Source organism: Ochotona princeps, chromosome 2 (genome assembly GCF_030435755.1).
Source record: "Ochotona princeps isolate mOchPri1 chromosome 2, mOchPri1.hap1, whole genome shotgun sequence".
Classification (NCBI taxonomy): Eukaryota; Metazoa; Chordata; class Mammalia; order Lagomorpha; family Ochotonidae; genus Ochotona; species Ochotona princeps.
Genome location: NC_080833.1, coordinates 96883804 through 96901316, shown reverse-complemented (window position 1 = coordinate 96901316; position 17513 = coordinate 96883804). Strand labels below are relative to the sequence as shown.

Here is a 17513-nt window from a genome sequence, read left to right as displayed (position 1 = left end):
CTAATTAGTCCTATCACCTAAGCGTATTTCAAACCAGCTTTTTTTCTCAATCCCTTCCGGTATCATTCTAGTTCAAAACTGAAAACACATGCTTTTAAACCACACAAATGAATTAGCTGTTCTCTCCTTAACCATCTCTTTCCTTTTCCCCACAATTTTTCTTTGCTTTAGTGATAAGGCCCCAAACCCTCTCACCCTGTATTAAAAAGCCTCCAAAAATCTGCTTGCCTGGCATCCGATATCCTCCAGGTTGAATTCTCCACTCCAGCCACATCAACCTCAATCATCTTACCTCCAAATGCTCAGAACGTGTTGAAAAACTGTTCCCCCAACACTTGTGTTGCATATACACACATATATATACTCCCATCAATCACCCTCTCAAGTACTCCCATAGCAACCATGAAGTCCCCTGTAACTTGATATTCTTTATTTAATGTCACAATCCTTGCCATCTCATCTTCACTTAAATCTTCAGAACCTACCAGAGACTGACGATACAGAATACGTACTGCTGTTATGATCTGACAGGATTTGTTTCCTCAAATGCATGCAGATGCTTAAATAACAAAGTCTTACAATAAGTTAGCAGATTAATGTTGATGCCTGATGAATTAAAGCGGGCTTGATCCAATCATGGGTTTTTAGGGTGAGATCTTCAGGAAGTGACTGGGTTGGACAGGCGGCTAGGGAAGGGTCCTCCGTGGAAACACTCCACAAAGGTAAGATAAAAGAAAGCTTCCTGGCTCACCAAGTGACTTTCTTGCTACCACCCTCTGTCCTGTCAGGTGCAAACATCTATGGGACAGCCCAGTCTTGATCAGTGAACCTTCAAAACTGTAAGCTGAAATAAACCTCTTTCCTTTCAGACATTTGAAAGTAACTAACACAGGTGGAAAAAGCCTTGATCCCTGTCTACAAATATCATTATCTACCAAAAACCCTCTAACAATCAAAATAAAATTACAGTATTTCCAAATGTTTTTCTGTTTTTTTATATCTTGTTTCTTATCTATGTGATTCTTCAGATACTAACAGAAAACACCACTCCTGTCCATATAGTATAGTTTTACTAGCCATAAGACAAACATACACAATTAAAAAGCGATGAAATGTGACAAAGGACATTACAGAGCATAAAAAAAAGGTGTGGGAACCAGCACTGTAGCTGCATTTTTGACACCAGCACCCTGTGAGCTCGGTTCATGTCCAGCAGCTCCACTTCCAAGCCAGCTCCCTGGTAATGACCCAGAAAAGTAGAAGATGGGCCAAGTGCTGTGGTCCCTACCACTCACAGGGGAGACCCAGAGGAAGCTCCTAGTTTCAGCCTGGTTCAGCCCTGGCCGTTGTGGCCACCTGAGAGAGTGAACCAAGTAGCTCTTTTACCAAATTTACCTACTAAAATATATGCAAAAAAATACATGCAAAAATACTTCCTGTCATCTTAAAACTGTATCAAACTGGGGCCACTGTTGTGATGTAGCTTGTTAAGCAGCCATCTACAAGGCCTGCATCCAGTATGGGCCAGACCAGAGTCCCAGCTGCCCCACTTCTAATCCAACTCCTTACTAATGTGCCTGGGAATCAGTGGAAGATGGTCCAAGCACTTGGGTACTTGGATCCCTGAATCCAACTAAATAAAACTCCTGACTTCAGCCAGGCCCAGCCTGAGTCACTGTGGCCATCTGAAGACAACGGATCCAAAGTCTGTCTTTCCCTCTGTTTTCTGCAACTCAACCTTTCTGATACATGAATCAATCTTTTTTTAATTTCACCAAGCTGTTGAACAAAAGGAAGCAAATTTCCTAAATTTATTTTCCATATCTGTTGAAAATTTTAACAATCTATCAAAACTCATAAATACCAAAGTATTCACTGAAAGAACACGAAATGTAAAATGTGTAACTTGCAAGAACTATTTAGGAATAAGGTGTCATGGAGTTGTAATACTGCAAAGAACTCATGAAATGTAATCTCGAGATTTTAAAATTACATTCATAATTATGCTCTCTGGGTCACAGGGATTAAGCTGCTACTTGCCACCTGTGTTAGCAGCATCCCACTCAGAACTCCAGTTTTGATTTCAGCTGCTCGGTTTCTTTCCAGCATCCTGCTGACACATGGAAAAGCAACAGAAGATGCCCAGAGTACTAGGGTTCCTGCTACCCACATGTGAGATATGGATGGAATTCCAAGTTCTTGGCTTCAGTCTGTTGTAGCCTTTTGGGGAGCACATCGGTGAGTGGAAGATCCCTTTCTTATCCCTGTGGAATTCCAATGTCACAGACCACAGCTTTATCTGCTACGTAAAATTCAGGCCCAGCAGCTAAAGTCCTCGCCTTGACCACACCAGGATCCCCTACGGGCGCCGGTTCTAATCCCAGCGCCCCAATTCCCATCCAGCTCCCTGCTTGTGGCCTGGGAAAGCAGTTGAGGACAGCCCAAAATCTTGGGATCCTGCACCAGCATGGGAGACCTGGAGGAAGTTCCTGGTTCCTGGCTTTGGATTGGCGCAGCACGGGCCATTGCGTTCACTTCGGGAGGAAATCATTAGACAGAAGCTCTTTCTTTTTTTTTTTTTTTAAAGATTTATTTTATTTTCATTACAAAGTCAGATATACTGAGAGGAGGCGAGACAGAGAGGAAGTGGAGCTGCCGGGACCAGAACCAGCAGCCATATGGGATCAAGGCGAGGACCTTAGCCACCAGGCCACGCTGCCGAGCCCGACAGAAGCTCTTTCTCTCTGTCTCTCCTCCTCTCTGTATATCTGACTTTGCAATAAATAAATCTTTTTTTTAAATGCCCATCTTAAAAAAATTAAAATATTACATTTATCAGAGGATTGTCATTATCAACTTTTTACCCAATAACCAAAATATACTGGATTTAAAATTTTCATTCTTGGCACTACAAAAAAGCACTAAGTTGTAGAATATTCTTCAGAATATTTTACTACACAAATGAATACATGCTTATCTGGAAAAATTTTAAAAACTTAATTCAATTGAAACAAAAGAACAATCCAAAATTTCACTGACTTTTCACATGGTAAAAGATCAGAAAGATTTTTTTTTTATAACGCAACCCTGATTATGATTTCAACTAACAAAGAAAAAAGAAAATACAGAATCAAAATGGCAAAAAGCAACAGATTCTTATTATACTCCTTCTGAAACTCAACTCAAAAGTAGTATCTAGACACAGTATAATACTATAATCCACAAAATATTATTTTGGCAAAGAAAGAAATTCTCTTCCTCAGAAAAATCTCACAAACAAAAACACAGAACAGAAATAACATGTGTGCAAAACTGCTTATGTGTAACATTCAGTTAAGGACTATCACAAATATGTTCAATTCACATGAGAATATCTCCCAATAAGCTACAATTTATGACTTCCTGAAAGTGCTGAACCTCTTAACTTCGCAATGAACAGTCTCTTCCTTCAAACTTAACTTTCCAAGGACTTGACATTATCAATATAACGATAAATTTGCACACGGCCTTAAACTAGCTCTCAAACTAGAACTAAAAAACAAAAAGTTATTATTACTTACACTTAGTGCTAACAAGAGAGCTGAGTCTTGCTAGACCAAGGCTTTCAAAAATAATCAAATTTAACAGCTTTCCAAGCCCCTGGCATTGTCACATTATACACTGGGGGACCTTAGGGGTCAATAGTCATACTACACAATATCCAAGAATCATTACCCTCAGTGGACAGCTGGGTGTGACAATCAAGGTAATCATTTCTCAATGTTTCACCATTAAAAACCTCAGTGACTTCCATATTTTCCTCAACAATAAGTTTTTGTTGTTTTAGTTCAGTGCCACATTTGCGTCTTGAATACAACTGAACAGCTGGTGATCCAAATAAACTCAAATCAGTAGTGGATATTGGTTTCTTCCTCAAAAATTTGCTCCCAGCTGATACGTACACAGGTGTATACACAGATATACTTTTTTATAATAGATTATTTATTTTTATTACAAAGTCAGATATACATAGAGAGGAGGAGAGACAGAGAGGAAGATCTTCCATCCGATGATTTACGCCCCAAGAGACCACAACGGCCAGTGCTGCGCCAATCCGAAGTTAGGAGCCAGGAGCTCTTCCTCCAGGTCTCCCACGTGGGTGCAGGGTCCCAAGGCTTTGGGCCATCCTTGACTGCTTTCCCAGACCACAAGCAGGGAGCTGGATGGGAAGCAGGGCCATGGGGATTAGAACCGGCGCCCATATGGGATCCCAGTGCTTTCAAGTTTCAAGGTGAGGTCTTTAGCCGCTAGGCCACCATGCCGGGCCCCAGATATGCTTTAAAAAATCTGTGGGAAACACAATTAGAAGGGGCAGGCATTGTGGTACATTAGGTTGTGCCACTGCCTGCAACACCAGCACCCCACATCACACTGATCTAAGTGCCAGTCCCTCTGCTCTGATCCAGCTTAGGCTGACAGGCCTGAGAAGGCAGAGGAAAAGGACAACTTCCTGAGCCACTGTTCAGGGCAGAGACCAGAGCGGAGCTGCTGGCCCAGACCTGGCTGTTGTAGACAGAAAGTCACTCTCTCCATCTTTCCCACTCTCTATTGCTCTGCCTTTCAAATAAATAAATAAAAAGAATTTTTTTTTAAAGTTTGCTTAGGAACAAAAAAAAAATTTGAAACCCTATGCATAGTTCTTAAATTACATAAAATTTTCACAGACTTTCTGAAAAATATACCATGGCCTTGTAAATACAAGAATATTCTTACATTAGATAAAAAGTAAGAGTACATTTTAGAAAAATAAAGCAAGACCTGTGTGGAAAGAAAATTCTTCCACCAGAACACCTAAATATCTCTCTACTCCAAGTTTTTTTTTTCCCCCTTACTACAGTTCTACTTACTTAAATAGCCTAGCTGGTTTTCCCAAGTTGTATTCTTAAGTCCCTTGCTAAGTCCTACTTTCCAAATTATTCACCACCTTTACCTGTCACTTTGAAAGCATTAATCTTTTTTTTTAAAAGATTTATTCATTTTATTAGAGCCAGATATACAGAGAGGAGGACAGACAGAGAGGAAGATCTTCCGTCCGATGATTCACTCCCCAAGTGAGCCACAATGGGCCGATGCGCGCCGATCCGAAGCCAGGAACCTGGAGCCTCTTCCGGGTCTCCCACGCGGGTGCAGGGTCCCAATGCATTGGGCCGTCCTCAACTGCTTTCCCAGGCCACAAGCAGGGAGGTGGATGGGAAGTGGAGCTGCCGGGATTAGAACCGGTGCCCATATGGGATCCCGGGGCTTTCAAGACGAGGACTTTAGCCGCTAGGCCACGCTGCCGGGCCCGAAAGCATTAATCTTACACACCATGCTTCAAACCTGCGGCTAATGCCCCAAAGCTCTAATTTGCATCAGCAGGCCTAGTGTGGTCCTGCTTCATCTGGGCTTCTCCCCCACAATCCCTTTCAGGACGGGCGAACCCCATAGGCTGCCTTTCTTCTTGGCCTCCATTCTCCAGGCACAGTGCCCCCAAAACTTCATTTTCCCCTCCTGGCCTTCTTTTCCTAACTTCTATTCATACTCTCCCTCATGTCTCCACTTAATTCATTTGTTCCATGTGGCAGAGGCTTTCAAATTTTTATCAAAATCTACTCTCCCCTTCATCTCACACATGGCTAAATCATGTTCACCCATCCCCCTCATCAATTGGATGCCTTTTTAATGTTCCCTTCTATCTGCAGGTTCCCCAGGAGACCCAGCCTCCTTTCACTGTGAGACAGTACCTAAGGGATGGGAAGAATGTGAATCCCAGAACAGTCGTGCAAAGCACAGAAGCCTGCCAACCTACAATACATCCTCTTATATATCCACACATGAGTATACTCTTCAACCCCTTCATTTTAAAGGAGGTCCTCTGGTAAAGGTTCCCATAACACTCAAATAGTTCTTTGCACTTACCACACTTGTACATGTTTGTCATGTATTCATTTAACAAGCATTTTGAGCAGCTACTATTTCTGCCATGGACTATTCTAAACACAAGAGATAATAACAGTGTTCAGATGGACAAGATATCTTATCTCCTAGAGTCTACATTCAACTTGAAATACATACATACAAAACCAAGAAAATAGTAGTTAGTAAGCGCTATGAGGTAAACAAAACACAATGATATGGTAAGGAGGGAAGGTCTTAAAGTGGTGGCATTTAAGCTGAAACGTAATTGACAAAAAAGCCATTTCTGTGAAAAAGAATAGTACAAACACCGGACCATTCTTGGCCCCACTGGAAGAAGAGACCCACGTGGATGGAGCGGAGCAATGGAAAGAGCAGCAGTCTGCTGCGTCCCCAGAAGTGAGCAAGGGCCAGATCACAGGCCACTCTCTAGGCCACTCTGGACTGTATGACCACTGATGCTCACTCAAAACGTCTGCATGGCAAGAGCCATAAGGACAATCCGCAGCGGCCGAGCGGGTGTTGGGCTGTTTTTTTATCCCTAGCATCTATCACAATGGCTGGCATACAGTATGTGCCAAATGTCTGTTAGAATGAGTGATCAGGAAATGAACATTACCTCTCCATAGATAAATCTGAGAGGACCTCAGAAGCCATTCCGACTAATTAGAGAAATGCTCACGTGAAGATGTAAATTATGGTCTCGTCTATAAGTGTCCTATACATAATATCACAAGCGAAAAAGTAAGCTAGAAACCTCACAGCACCATTTGAATCAAAATTCCCCACCCCCTTTCCTGTGGTATTTCCTTCCTTCATATGGAACTTATGACAGGCCAGTTCCCTAACTGGTATTGCAATAATAGGATGTAGAATAGAGGATACCAGTGGAGTAACTCCACAATTCTATGTAATGTCCACCCTTCTAAGCCAATTTCTAGCATTTTAGCAAACTAAGGGATACTCTCCTTCTAGTCAGGATGTTTTCTGCTAAATTCCAATAGTTGTCTTAGATTTGGAATGATGACTATAGCAACAGAACAAGTAGGTCCTTTGTGTTCAGCAAAAGGGAACTGCTACAGTACATGGACAGGATAGTCCATAAAGTTCAGAATAAAGAACAACATACCTCAAAGAGTTTCAAGTGTCTATAGGAAACCCCAGAGTGAAAGAAATCTATTTCCTAGGGAATCATGAACTGTGAAATTATCTTCTTTTTTTCTTTTAGGAGGGTCCTGGCTAGAGCAGACAGCAAAGGTTGAAAGGAAGCGGGAGTGGAAGGTAGAAGAGGCTGCTTCAGGAGGACAAGGTGACCTCTGCCAGGGTGCCAAGGGATGTGGAAAAATGAGAAAGTGATGAAAACTGTAGAGTAGAAAACATTGGCAAAAAACCAAAATTATATACACACAGGGACTCCAACAGCTTACAAGCAACCTTAAAAGATTCTTTCTAAACTTCCCTAATTCCAAGATGAGAAGAAACCCAAAAAAGCCAAACAAGTTTTACAAAGTTAATGAGCAGCCAGGCTGGCAAAGAATTCAGGTCTTCTGGTTGTTTTCCATTGGACACTCTGGGAAAGCCCAGTACCAAGTGCTTTAAAGATCCAAAAGAACGACAATGACATTTCCCTACGTTGCAAAATCACAGAATGCTGAAGCGATATGACCAAAAAAAAAAAAAAAAAAAAAGTAAATTATTTCAAAATGCCAAATTATACACTAAAGAAATATATTAACCATTTCGGATCTAGGCTTCAACAACTAAAACAAAAAAAATAGTAACAAAAAAACAGAACTAAAAAAGCAAATCAGTGATTGTTGAAGTGGTACTTGAAAGCAAATGATCTTGATGACATGCTCAGAACAGCATGAAATGTAAGAAGAAACAGGCAAAGAGCTAATAATAGTAAGTCCTAAAAAAAGACCTAAAAATATATAGATTGCTGTCATAGTTATGAAAAGAAAAAAATAAAAGGGCAGATGGCAGATTAAGCAGCTCACATTTGCAAAATAACTTCAAATTACACAAGAACCAGTTAGAACCAATAAGCTGCACAAGTTCCAAATTTAAAAAGTTTGGTTCACTGTTTTTTTTTTTTCAAAACAACAAACCACTGATGGAGCTATGATTATATAAATAAAACCCCAGAATGAAAGAATTCTATTTCCTAAGGAACTGTGAACTTTGAGAGTATCTTCTTTTTTTTTTTTCTTTTAGGAGGGCACTTTCATTTGGCTTAAAATCCGAAGTTAGCAATCAACTAGCTCTTAAAAAAAACACACTACAACCCTGTTCAGAGACAGGACGAGCTATTGGTGCAGAGTGAAGACACTGCCAGCAGAAGACCTGACTGCCAACCTCAGCCAGCACAGTTAGAGGATCTCACCATCTTACTGGCTTGGCTGTCCCCCTTCCCACCATCCAACCAAAACTACATGCAAACATCCCTTGGGTCAGGAACAATATCTTCAACAATACCTTCATCTCACCAACACTACATACTAAAGAACCTGAAGATAATGAGGGGCCCACCTGTGGTGCCGTGGGGGCAGCCTCTCTGCACCCTGGCATCCCTTTTAGGCGCCACTTCCCAGCTTGCGGCACTTCCCATTCAGCTCCCTGCTAATGCCCCTTGAGTGCCACAGACATTAGGGGAGTGAACCAGCAGACGAAAGATCTATCTATCCCTCTCTGTAACAGTGCCTTTCAAATAAGTAAATACACACACATATAAAGAGATGTGAAGATACAAAATCAACTGAATGGTAATGATTAGGTTAAAATACTTGTCAGGGTTTTGTGTTTTGTTTTGTTTTGCTGAAAGCTTTTAGCATCCATATGAAAACAAAATTTAAAACGCTGGTAATGGTTTGCATTCTCTATAATCTCACACACATACACAACTACAGACCAAGAATCAAAAATAGCTTTACACAAACAAGAGCGAAATTGTAGGTTCTGCTAAGGGCATCAGCCACTTAATTGAACCCTGCTTCATCAGGAACAGGAAAGCACGCTGCTGTTTTCATTAGCAGTGCCTAAGAAACAAATGAGATAAACGGCAGAGCCCGCACCAGAGTCCATAGAGCAAAACTCACGTTTGAGGCAGTACTTGAGATGCCAAGGGCGAGCATCTAAGGCATCCTCAAAACGTGTCTAACACCCTCGGGGTTCAGTGAAGTTAAGATTTATAGAAACTCTGGGTCGCCCCTGCCTCCTCTCTTACCGCCCCCCCTCCACACACACACCCTCATTCTCCACCCCAAACAGGAAAGAAAACGCGCCCAGCATAAACACAGGCCATTGCTCAAGGCTCGTCACCACAACAAACTGGAGTTAGACCAGCGCTCCCGGGAGACGGAGCCCCAGGTCTTGGTTGCTAGGCACAAAAACCGACTCTTTCCCGCAAACCCGGGAACGCTGCGAGCTGGAACCACGAGCTCTGCTTGTTTTCCCATCTTCTCTTGGGGGGTGGGGGTGTCGCAACAGGCAAGCCAAAGTTCCCCCTTCCCTTGAAAACAGATCTGGAGATGTGCCCTGCACGGGTGCACGTTAGAGGGGGCTGGTCCCGCGGTGGGCTCCCACCGGCGCTAACAAGTTACAAACCTAACCAGCACCCCACAGAAGAGAACAGCAAAGCAAAGCTTCCACACCCACCCCGCGCCTCCCCGGTCCCCCCAAAAGCACCGGGACCCCCCTCAAAGCCGCGGCGCTGAGCCGCGCGGAGAAACGCACACGCACAAGCCACACACCGGGAACCTGCCCCGGCAGCCGGGTCAGACCGGCCCGGCCCCCCGAAAACAGCCCCCGAGCCTGCGCTCCCCCGGGGGTCCCCGGCCGGCACCCGGAGCAGGCGCCCCCCGCAGGCCGGGCGTTCCAGCTGGAGCCCGCGGGGCGACCCGGCCCCGCCTCGGAGCGCGCTCCGAGGAAGGAGGTCGGCGCCCGCCGCAGCCCCCCGTCCCGTCCGCCCTGACTCACCGCCGGTGTGCGTGGTTCTCAGCCGCGAGCTGGGGCTGCCGTGGGGAGGCGGCGGACGAGACGCGATCCGGGGCCCCGCTGCCGGCTCATCCTCGCATCCCCCCGCGCGAACCGGCCCGGGCCTCGACCCCCGCCGCCCGGAGCCGTCCCGGCGCCGTCCTCAGCCTCCCGCCCGCCCCGCCAGCCGGCCCCTTCCCGCCGCCACCGCCGCCGCCGCTCGCGCGCTCCCGCCTCGGCCTCCCGCTGCCGTCCGGGGCCGCCGCCGGGCCCCTCACTCGGCTGCCGCCGTTGTCACCAGACTCGACCAGAGGAGCGCCGAGCGGCCGCCTTTCTCCGGCCGGCCCCGCCTCGCCGGAACTGCTCGACCGCCGGGCGCCATGACACTTACTGAGACGGAAGTGAGAAGGCGGAGTTGCGCTTCTAGGACGGCTGCACGGTCTTAACGGCCTTGGGAGTGGGTGGGCCTCCGTGGGGAGCCAGGGTGGAACGCGGCCCGGGGACGGACTCCCCACCCCTCCGCAAGGCGGGCTCCGCAGTGATTTAAAAAATGCCTGGGAGCAGTAGGGAGGGGGGATCGGACTGCAAAATGTCATCCCAGCCAATGTGACATCACCACCTAATGTGACTCCCCGGAGCCCCGGGGAGGCAGTCGTGCCTACCTACCGGGGAAGGACTTCACTGCGGTTCAGACCTTAAAAGTGTCGTTGTCACCTAGACATTCCAGCAGTGTGACATCTGTGGACCGGTCCCGGAGGCCTCCCGGTTCGTAAGGAGCCACTTATGGAGAGGGGGTATCTAACATTGCATATATCGGGGGTGGAAACCGATCCTTCCAAACATTCTGTGAGCTCATGTTCACATTCTCTCGCTGGGGACTAGGTATTGAAAAAACAAAAGACGTTAGACACAGGATTCTGAGAAATAAACGTTAAGTGAAAACGAAGTAATTGCCATCCCCAAGCATGGTGAAATTCTGTAAGGTTTCAGATATACGCCTACTGTGTCATATGGTCTGATTCTTGAAGTGGGCTGGGCTGTTGAGGAGCCTGATATAATCTGTTCAGTGTCAGTGTTTCATCCCACAAGTGCTAGAGGCAACAACCAGCTGAGTCCTAGAAAGTCACTGGCCCTTGGGGCAATGGCTCAGTGAGCTCATCCAATATTGGCACCAGTTCCCGTCCCAGTTGCTCCATTTCCCATCCAGCTTCCTGCTTGAGGCGTGGGAAAGCAGTGGTGGCCGAAAGTCCTTGAGATCCTACAGACCTGTGTGGACCTAGAAGAAACTTCTGGGTCCTGGCTTTGGATGGGTCAGCTCTCTTGGGGACTTTCTGTCCCTCCTCTTTGTAACTCACCTTTTGTAATAAAAATAAATAAATCTTTTTTAAAAAAAGAAAAACCTGTCCCAGCTACCGGTGATGTTCACACATACCTGGCCAAGTTGTTTCTCAGAGATCTCACACGTTTTCATCCGTGATCCCTTTCAACCCCCACATCTCCTCACACACAAAAAAAAAAAGAAGGAAAGAAAAGAGAGAACAATTTTGTCAAAGGCGCTCAAGTACCTTTTAAGGGAAGCCACTTGAGTTTCTCACTGGCTTAACACTGGGAGAAGTTCCATTTCACTGGGAACAGGGACACACATTTCCCTAGAGGGCATGGGTTAGTGAGCGATCAGTCCCATGGGGTGGCTTTTGTTTGCTTATTTTCACAGACTTTCATAGAAACATCCTTCTTGCTGTTTAGAGAACATAAAGTCCCCACGTTGGGCTGACATGGGAAACATCAAGACGTGAAGAGGGACTTGAGTGTGCCTGCCTGTGAGCCAGGGAGAAGGCAGAAAACTTGAGGTCTGGGGAAGCACAAGCCACGTTCAAACTGCCATGCGTTGGCTCATCACAACTCTAAACAATGCTCCTCATCCGGTACTCTCCCAAGCCATGTCCCTCTGCACTTTCCCAACATGCCTGAAATGTCACCTCTTGAAGCCATCCCTGATGCACTCACATGGACTTCATTTGGCATCATCCTCTGACCCCTCACTGGTGCCTCATGGATTTATGCTTGTTGGTCTCTATTTTTATTGCTCTCAGGTCATTTCCTCAGTCTGTCCAGCACACAGGGAGCTGTTTAAACTCTAGAATTTTTTTCCCTTCCAATAAAGATTCAGCGAACTCCTGTGCGCCTGCTCTGTGTAACACTCTCCTAGATACTGCACCAAATGCAAGATGAATAAGATGGTCTTTGTCCCTCAGGGAACTTTCACTCTAGTGATACAGACAATGCATGCAGATCTGAAAGACTTCAAGAAAACGTCAGAGAAGGTGATACTTGAGGAGAACATCAAAGAACTTTCATAGTGAGAGGTCACTTTCCATTCAGCTAATATTCAACAAGCATCTTGTGTGTACAGGAACTGTGTTAGAAAACAAAGATTCCATGACCAAAAAAGCCAAAATAAATAGACACACACAAAAAAAGAAAAAAGGGTAATGCCCATACCCTATAGAAACTCAAAGTTAATGTAAAAGTGGTTAGATAAGCAGGATATCAAATTCGTAAAGTATGTTGAATCATATTGTGAAAGGCAGTGAAGGGCTTTTAGAATTTAGCCAAGAGAGCCTGGCACGATGGCTCAACTGATTAATCCTCCCCTGCAAGAGTTGGGATCCCACATGGGTTCCTGTCCTAGCCGCCGCTCTTCCCATTTCAGCTCCCTGTTTCTGGTTTAGGAAAGCAACCAAAAATGCCCCCCCAAACCTTGGGATCCTACAACCATGTGGAAGACTGAAAGAAGCTCCTACTGCTGGCTTCAGCTAGGCTCATCTCCGGCCATTGAAGTCATTTGGGGAGAGAAACAGAGAATGGAAGATCTCTGGGTCTCTCCTGTCAATCAGCGTTTTCAATAAGGATATTGGGCTACCACACTCATGTGGGAGACCTGGAAGAGGTTCCTGGCTCCTGGCTCCAGCATAGTTGTTTCAGCAAATTGGAGAATAAAGCAGAGGATGGAAGATCTGTCTCTCTCCCTCTCTTTTTCTGTTTGTCTTTCTGTGTAACTCTACCTTTCAAAGGAATAAAATAAATATTTGGAAAAAATGAAAGTCTGAAATAAAAGAAGGCAGAACCTGTGAAAATACCTTGAACTAACAGGAAAGAGGCCGCTATTTTTTTTTATTTATTTAAAATCTAGACCTCAAAAAACTGTTTTGGAAATAATTTCAAATGTGGAAAATTGCAAGAATAGGAAGCTAATTTATATATTCTTTATTTGGACTCACTAACATTGCATCTTTTGCTTCATCCTTTGCCTTCTTCAATGGGATTGATAAAGATATTTTGCACCTTCTGCTTTCACCCCTTATTTCTTGAATATCCTAAGAATAAGAACATTCTTTTACCTAAATATAATACATGGAATTAATAACAGCAGGCAATTCAACAAGGTTATAATACTTTGCCATCTGTTATGGATTGAATAGAATTTGGCTACCCAAATTCATAGAGACCCTTGTACTCTAAAGCCTTTTGCATTAACGGTTAATGGATTAACACTAATGATTAGGGTGGAGGTGAGATACAGTTATGGAGTCTGAAGGCAGGGCCCTGGGGAAGTAATCGAATTGGATTTGGTTGCAAGAGTGGAGCCTCATAACCAGATCATAATGTTGTTATAAGGAGAAACCCTCTGGGGGAAGAAGAGTGGAGCCCCGGTGTCTGGCTGCTGTAGCTGGCTATGTGATGGTTCCTTTACCATCCTTCAACCTGAACCAATGGAGCCACCTGGTTTTGAACTGCAAACTCCCAAACTATATGCTGAAATAAACTTTCTCCTTCTCAAGAGGCTCCTCTCAGACATTTTAGCCATATGTTCCAATTGTGTCCATCAAAAAGCACTCCTCTTTAGTATCTTTTTTCTCTTCCAACTCAAGTATCAGGTTAGGCGCTCCAGCATTGTGGTGGAGTGGGTAAAGCTGCCTCCTGGTTCACTGGCATCATGTAAGAGCACAGGTTTGTGCCCTGGCTATGAAGAACCTAAGTGTTTTCTGCTTTTGTGATTTCTGACTTACTTGCTTGGCTGGGGGCTGTGTGAACTCCAGGCCTGACAGTCTACGTGACACCTGGCAGGACACCTGGCAGGTCATGTAGGCAGACCACTCCTCAGGAAGGAGGTCCCTGGTGTTAGATAAGACCCACTGCCCTATAGCCCATCAGTTTGTACTTTTTGAAAGCTGCATGCTTCAAACCCACCAATAAATAGAAGTCGGCCAACTTGCTCTTTTTAAAAGTTAACAGTTAAACTGACCAATCATGACTGTCTAATTGTGTGGAATTGGCTGAAATGTATAAAAACCCTGTGCTGTTGAATCTCTCTCTCTTTTTGGATCTTCTTCTGCCCCTTCTGTTGCAGTTTTTCCTGCTTTGGCCACCTTGGCAGCGGAAACTACTCACGCATCCTGCTGGGCTGGGAGCCTAGGTTAATTTTGAATAAACTACCTTTATGCATTTGTGTTGACTTCAGATTCCTGATGATTTTCTGGGGATCACACAACTATGCCACTTCCCATCCAGCTCCCTGCTAATGGCCTGGGGAAATCAACAGAAAATGGCTTAAGTACTCTAATCCCTGCTACTCTTATGGTAGACCATGAAGAAGCTCCTGGCTGGCTCCCTGCTTGGCCGCACAGCAGCTATTGCAGCCATCTAGGGAGGGTAGTGAACCAACAGATGGAAGAGCTCTCTGTTTGTCTCTTTCTTCTCTTCCTCTCTGTAACTCACTTTCAAATAAATACATAAAGGGATCTTTATATAGACCTATTTTTATAATAGGATTTTTCCTATTTTAGATTTATCATTTCTGTTTATCTCATGTTTTATTCATTACATTCAAGTTACATTCCTGGCCAAGATACTACTACAGGAGTGATGTTATGTCCTTAAGATATTACACCCAGGGCCCAGCATTGTGGCCTAGTGGCCAAAGTCCTCGCCTTGTACATGCTGGGATCCTGTATGGTTGCCAGTTCTAATCCCAGCAGCCCTGCTTCCCATCCAGCAGCCCTGCTTGTGGCCTGGGAGGCAGTTGAGGATGGCCCAAAGCCTTGGGACTCCGCATCCACATGAGAGACCCGGAAGGGGCTCATGGCTTCAGATCAGTGCAGCACTGGCCATTGCAGTCACTTGGGGAGTGAATCATTGGACAGAAGATCTTCTTCTGTGTCTCTCCTCCTCTCTGTGTATCTGACTTTCCAATAAAAATAAATAAATCCTTAAAAAAAAAGATACTACACCCAAATTCACAGGATATCTCTGCCTCATTGATTATGCTAATTTTGATCAACTGGTCAAGGTGTTTGGTTTCTCCATAGTATATTTTTTCCTTTGCAATTAATAAGCAATCTGCACGGAGACACCTGACATGGTATTCTGTTCCTCCCTGAGCCTGTCTCCTGTTAGTCATTCTAGCCTGTGCCACCCCTCTGTTACTTGCTATTTACTTAGCTACTAATTAGTGACATAGCCTAATGGATTACAGTCTTTCAAGAGTTTATAATTAGCTACTGTCCTTTACTATTTTAGTGTCAGATGTTTCCAGATTTAGTACCCTTAAAAGTTGGTTTCTGTGTCGTCTTTAGCAAAATGAGATGTCTCTAATTCATCTTGTACTTTCCTTTCCCTAACCCTACGATCGGCTCATTCTCTGAGGAGCCTTGAGTTTAGTTTTGTATGTGAGTATGCGTGTGTGTTTAGTGGAGAATTATGTTAGAAAATAAAGTCTGGGTAGTAGGCTTGTTGTGATCTCCCATCAGATGCTTCAGGCCCCTGCTATACATGAGCAGGTTCTCATTCTTCCCCACAGGGTTGCAAGGCTGAGGCATATCCAGGATTTTTTCTTTTCAAGACTCTTTAGGGTATCTTTAGCAGAGAAAACTTGCAAGTGAGATGTGGCAGACATTGCTCATTGCTTACTCAATGAACAGTTAGGTTTCAGCCAACTCCAGTGACAACTCCCTTAACACAAGTGTTATTGCTTGTTTCTATCATCAGTCAAGTGTGAGTGGTTAAGGGTAAGGGGTTAGCTCTGTTCCATGGGGTCATTCAGGGATTCAGACGGCTTGTGTCTAGAGTCGTGTGGCTTCATCACTCCTTGGAGTCTTGGATTTCTTCTCTGGACACTTTGTGTCTGGCCAGGGGGAAAAAAATAAAAGAGAAAACATAAATGATTATGTGGGGGAATTTTGTTTTTAGTTCAGGCCTACCAAAGCAAATCTATTCAGCACACATTACATTGGTGGGAACTCTGGTACGCGGAGTTCTTCGCCACTAGTCACAAGGAAAAGTTAGGAGATACAATCTTGCTCTGTGCAAGGAAGAAAAGGTAATTATTAAAATAAAAACTAAACCAGATTCAGTCACACTCATCCAAATACCATTCCATTTATTTCTTCTTCCTTATTGATAGAACTCCAGTTTTGTTCAAGTGCAAGGGAGATCTTTGATCTCAAGCAAGTTAAGTTCCTCCCTCAAACTCAGAATAAATCAGTGTGGTCTAAACCAAACCTGGTAATTTCATTTCTCTTAGCCATTACTAGATATAGAGATGGGGCATGTAACTATACTAACAAGTGAACTAGGAAAGGAAATCTGCTGTGGGCAATTGCCTGCTACCTGCTGGGCTAGCTCTGAGCTTCCCTCCCCATGGCTTGAGGCACGACTCCCAGGCCTACAAGTGTAGTGTGACTTCTGACATGGCTAGAAGGTCAAGGGGAATACACATGGAACATGACCGGAAGGTCAAGGGAAATAGAAATGTCATGTAGCCAATTGTAGTGTCTTTGGAGGGCAGGGAGGTGGTGGGAAGGTGGGATGGGAAGGAGGGTTGCCTGCCCTTCCCTTCAGTAACCTTTATAACACTGGCATCTGCATTGAATAAACGGATATTCCTTGTCGGTTTGTCTCTGGTGGTTCTTTGGCCGAAGAACACTCGAGAACTGGCGCCCATCTAAATAAAGATCCCTGGGAGGGAGGAACTCTGTATAGAAACATCAACACTTCGGGAGAGAAAAGAGTGTTGTGCTTCTACTTCTATCTTCTTCCTGAGACAAGGCATGAAGACATGAGGCCTGGAGCTAACATGACCATCTTGTGGCCACAAATAACAACAAAAACTTCTGTGGTTTGGAAATGGTTTGAGCGTGTCTTCTGAATGCCCGTGTGTTGGGAGCTTAGTCTCCAGTGTGACAGGGGTGGCACGAGGAGGAAGGGGAGGGTGGCTTTACAAGATGTGAACTATTTAGAGGATATTAAATCATTGAGGACATTACCCTCAGAAGGGATTCAACCTGGTTAGTTTTCAGGAAGGCACTGTAGTAAAAGTACGAGCCCGGCCCCTCCCTGATCTTCTTGGCTCTTCACCTCACCATGTGACCTCTCACATGCTCCCTTGCCATGATGGGATGTAGCTACAGAGCCCCTCCTCAGAGCCAACACCAAGTGATGTGGACTGTAAATCTCCAAAGTGGCAAGCTAAATAAGCCTCCTTTCTTGTTCTTTCACCCAGCCTCAAGTACTTTGTTATAGCAGTGGAAAACAACTGACAGAAA

At 44.7% G+C, this 17513-nt stretch overlaps 2 protein-coding genes across 2 annotated transcripts in view; both read right to left on the bottom strand.

Moving 5' to 3' along the window:
* HIPK1 (homeodomain interacting protein kinase 1) overlaps positions 1 to 10664 on the bottom strand; it is a 59904-nt gene extending 49240 nt beyond the window's left edge. Inside the window, exon 1 of the mRNA XM_058660079.1 lies at positions 10301 to 10664. Within this exon, the coding sequence (XP_058516062.1) occupies positions 10301 to 10505 (205 nt within the window). The 5' untranslated portion in view covers positions 10506 to 10664. The remainder of the gene's footprint in view (positions 1 to 10300) is intronic.
* Positions 1 to 17513, bottom strand: part of DCLRE1B (DNA cross-link repair 1B) — a 145116-nt gene that overhangs the window by 105289 nt on the left and 22314 nt on the right. The window lies entirely within an intron of this gene.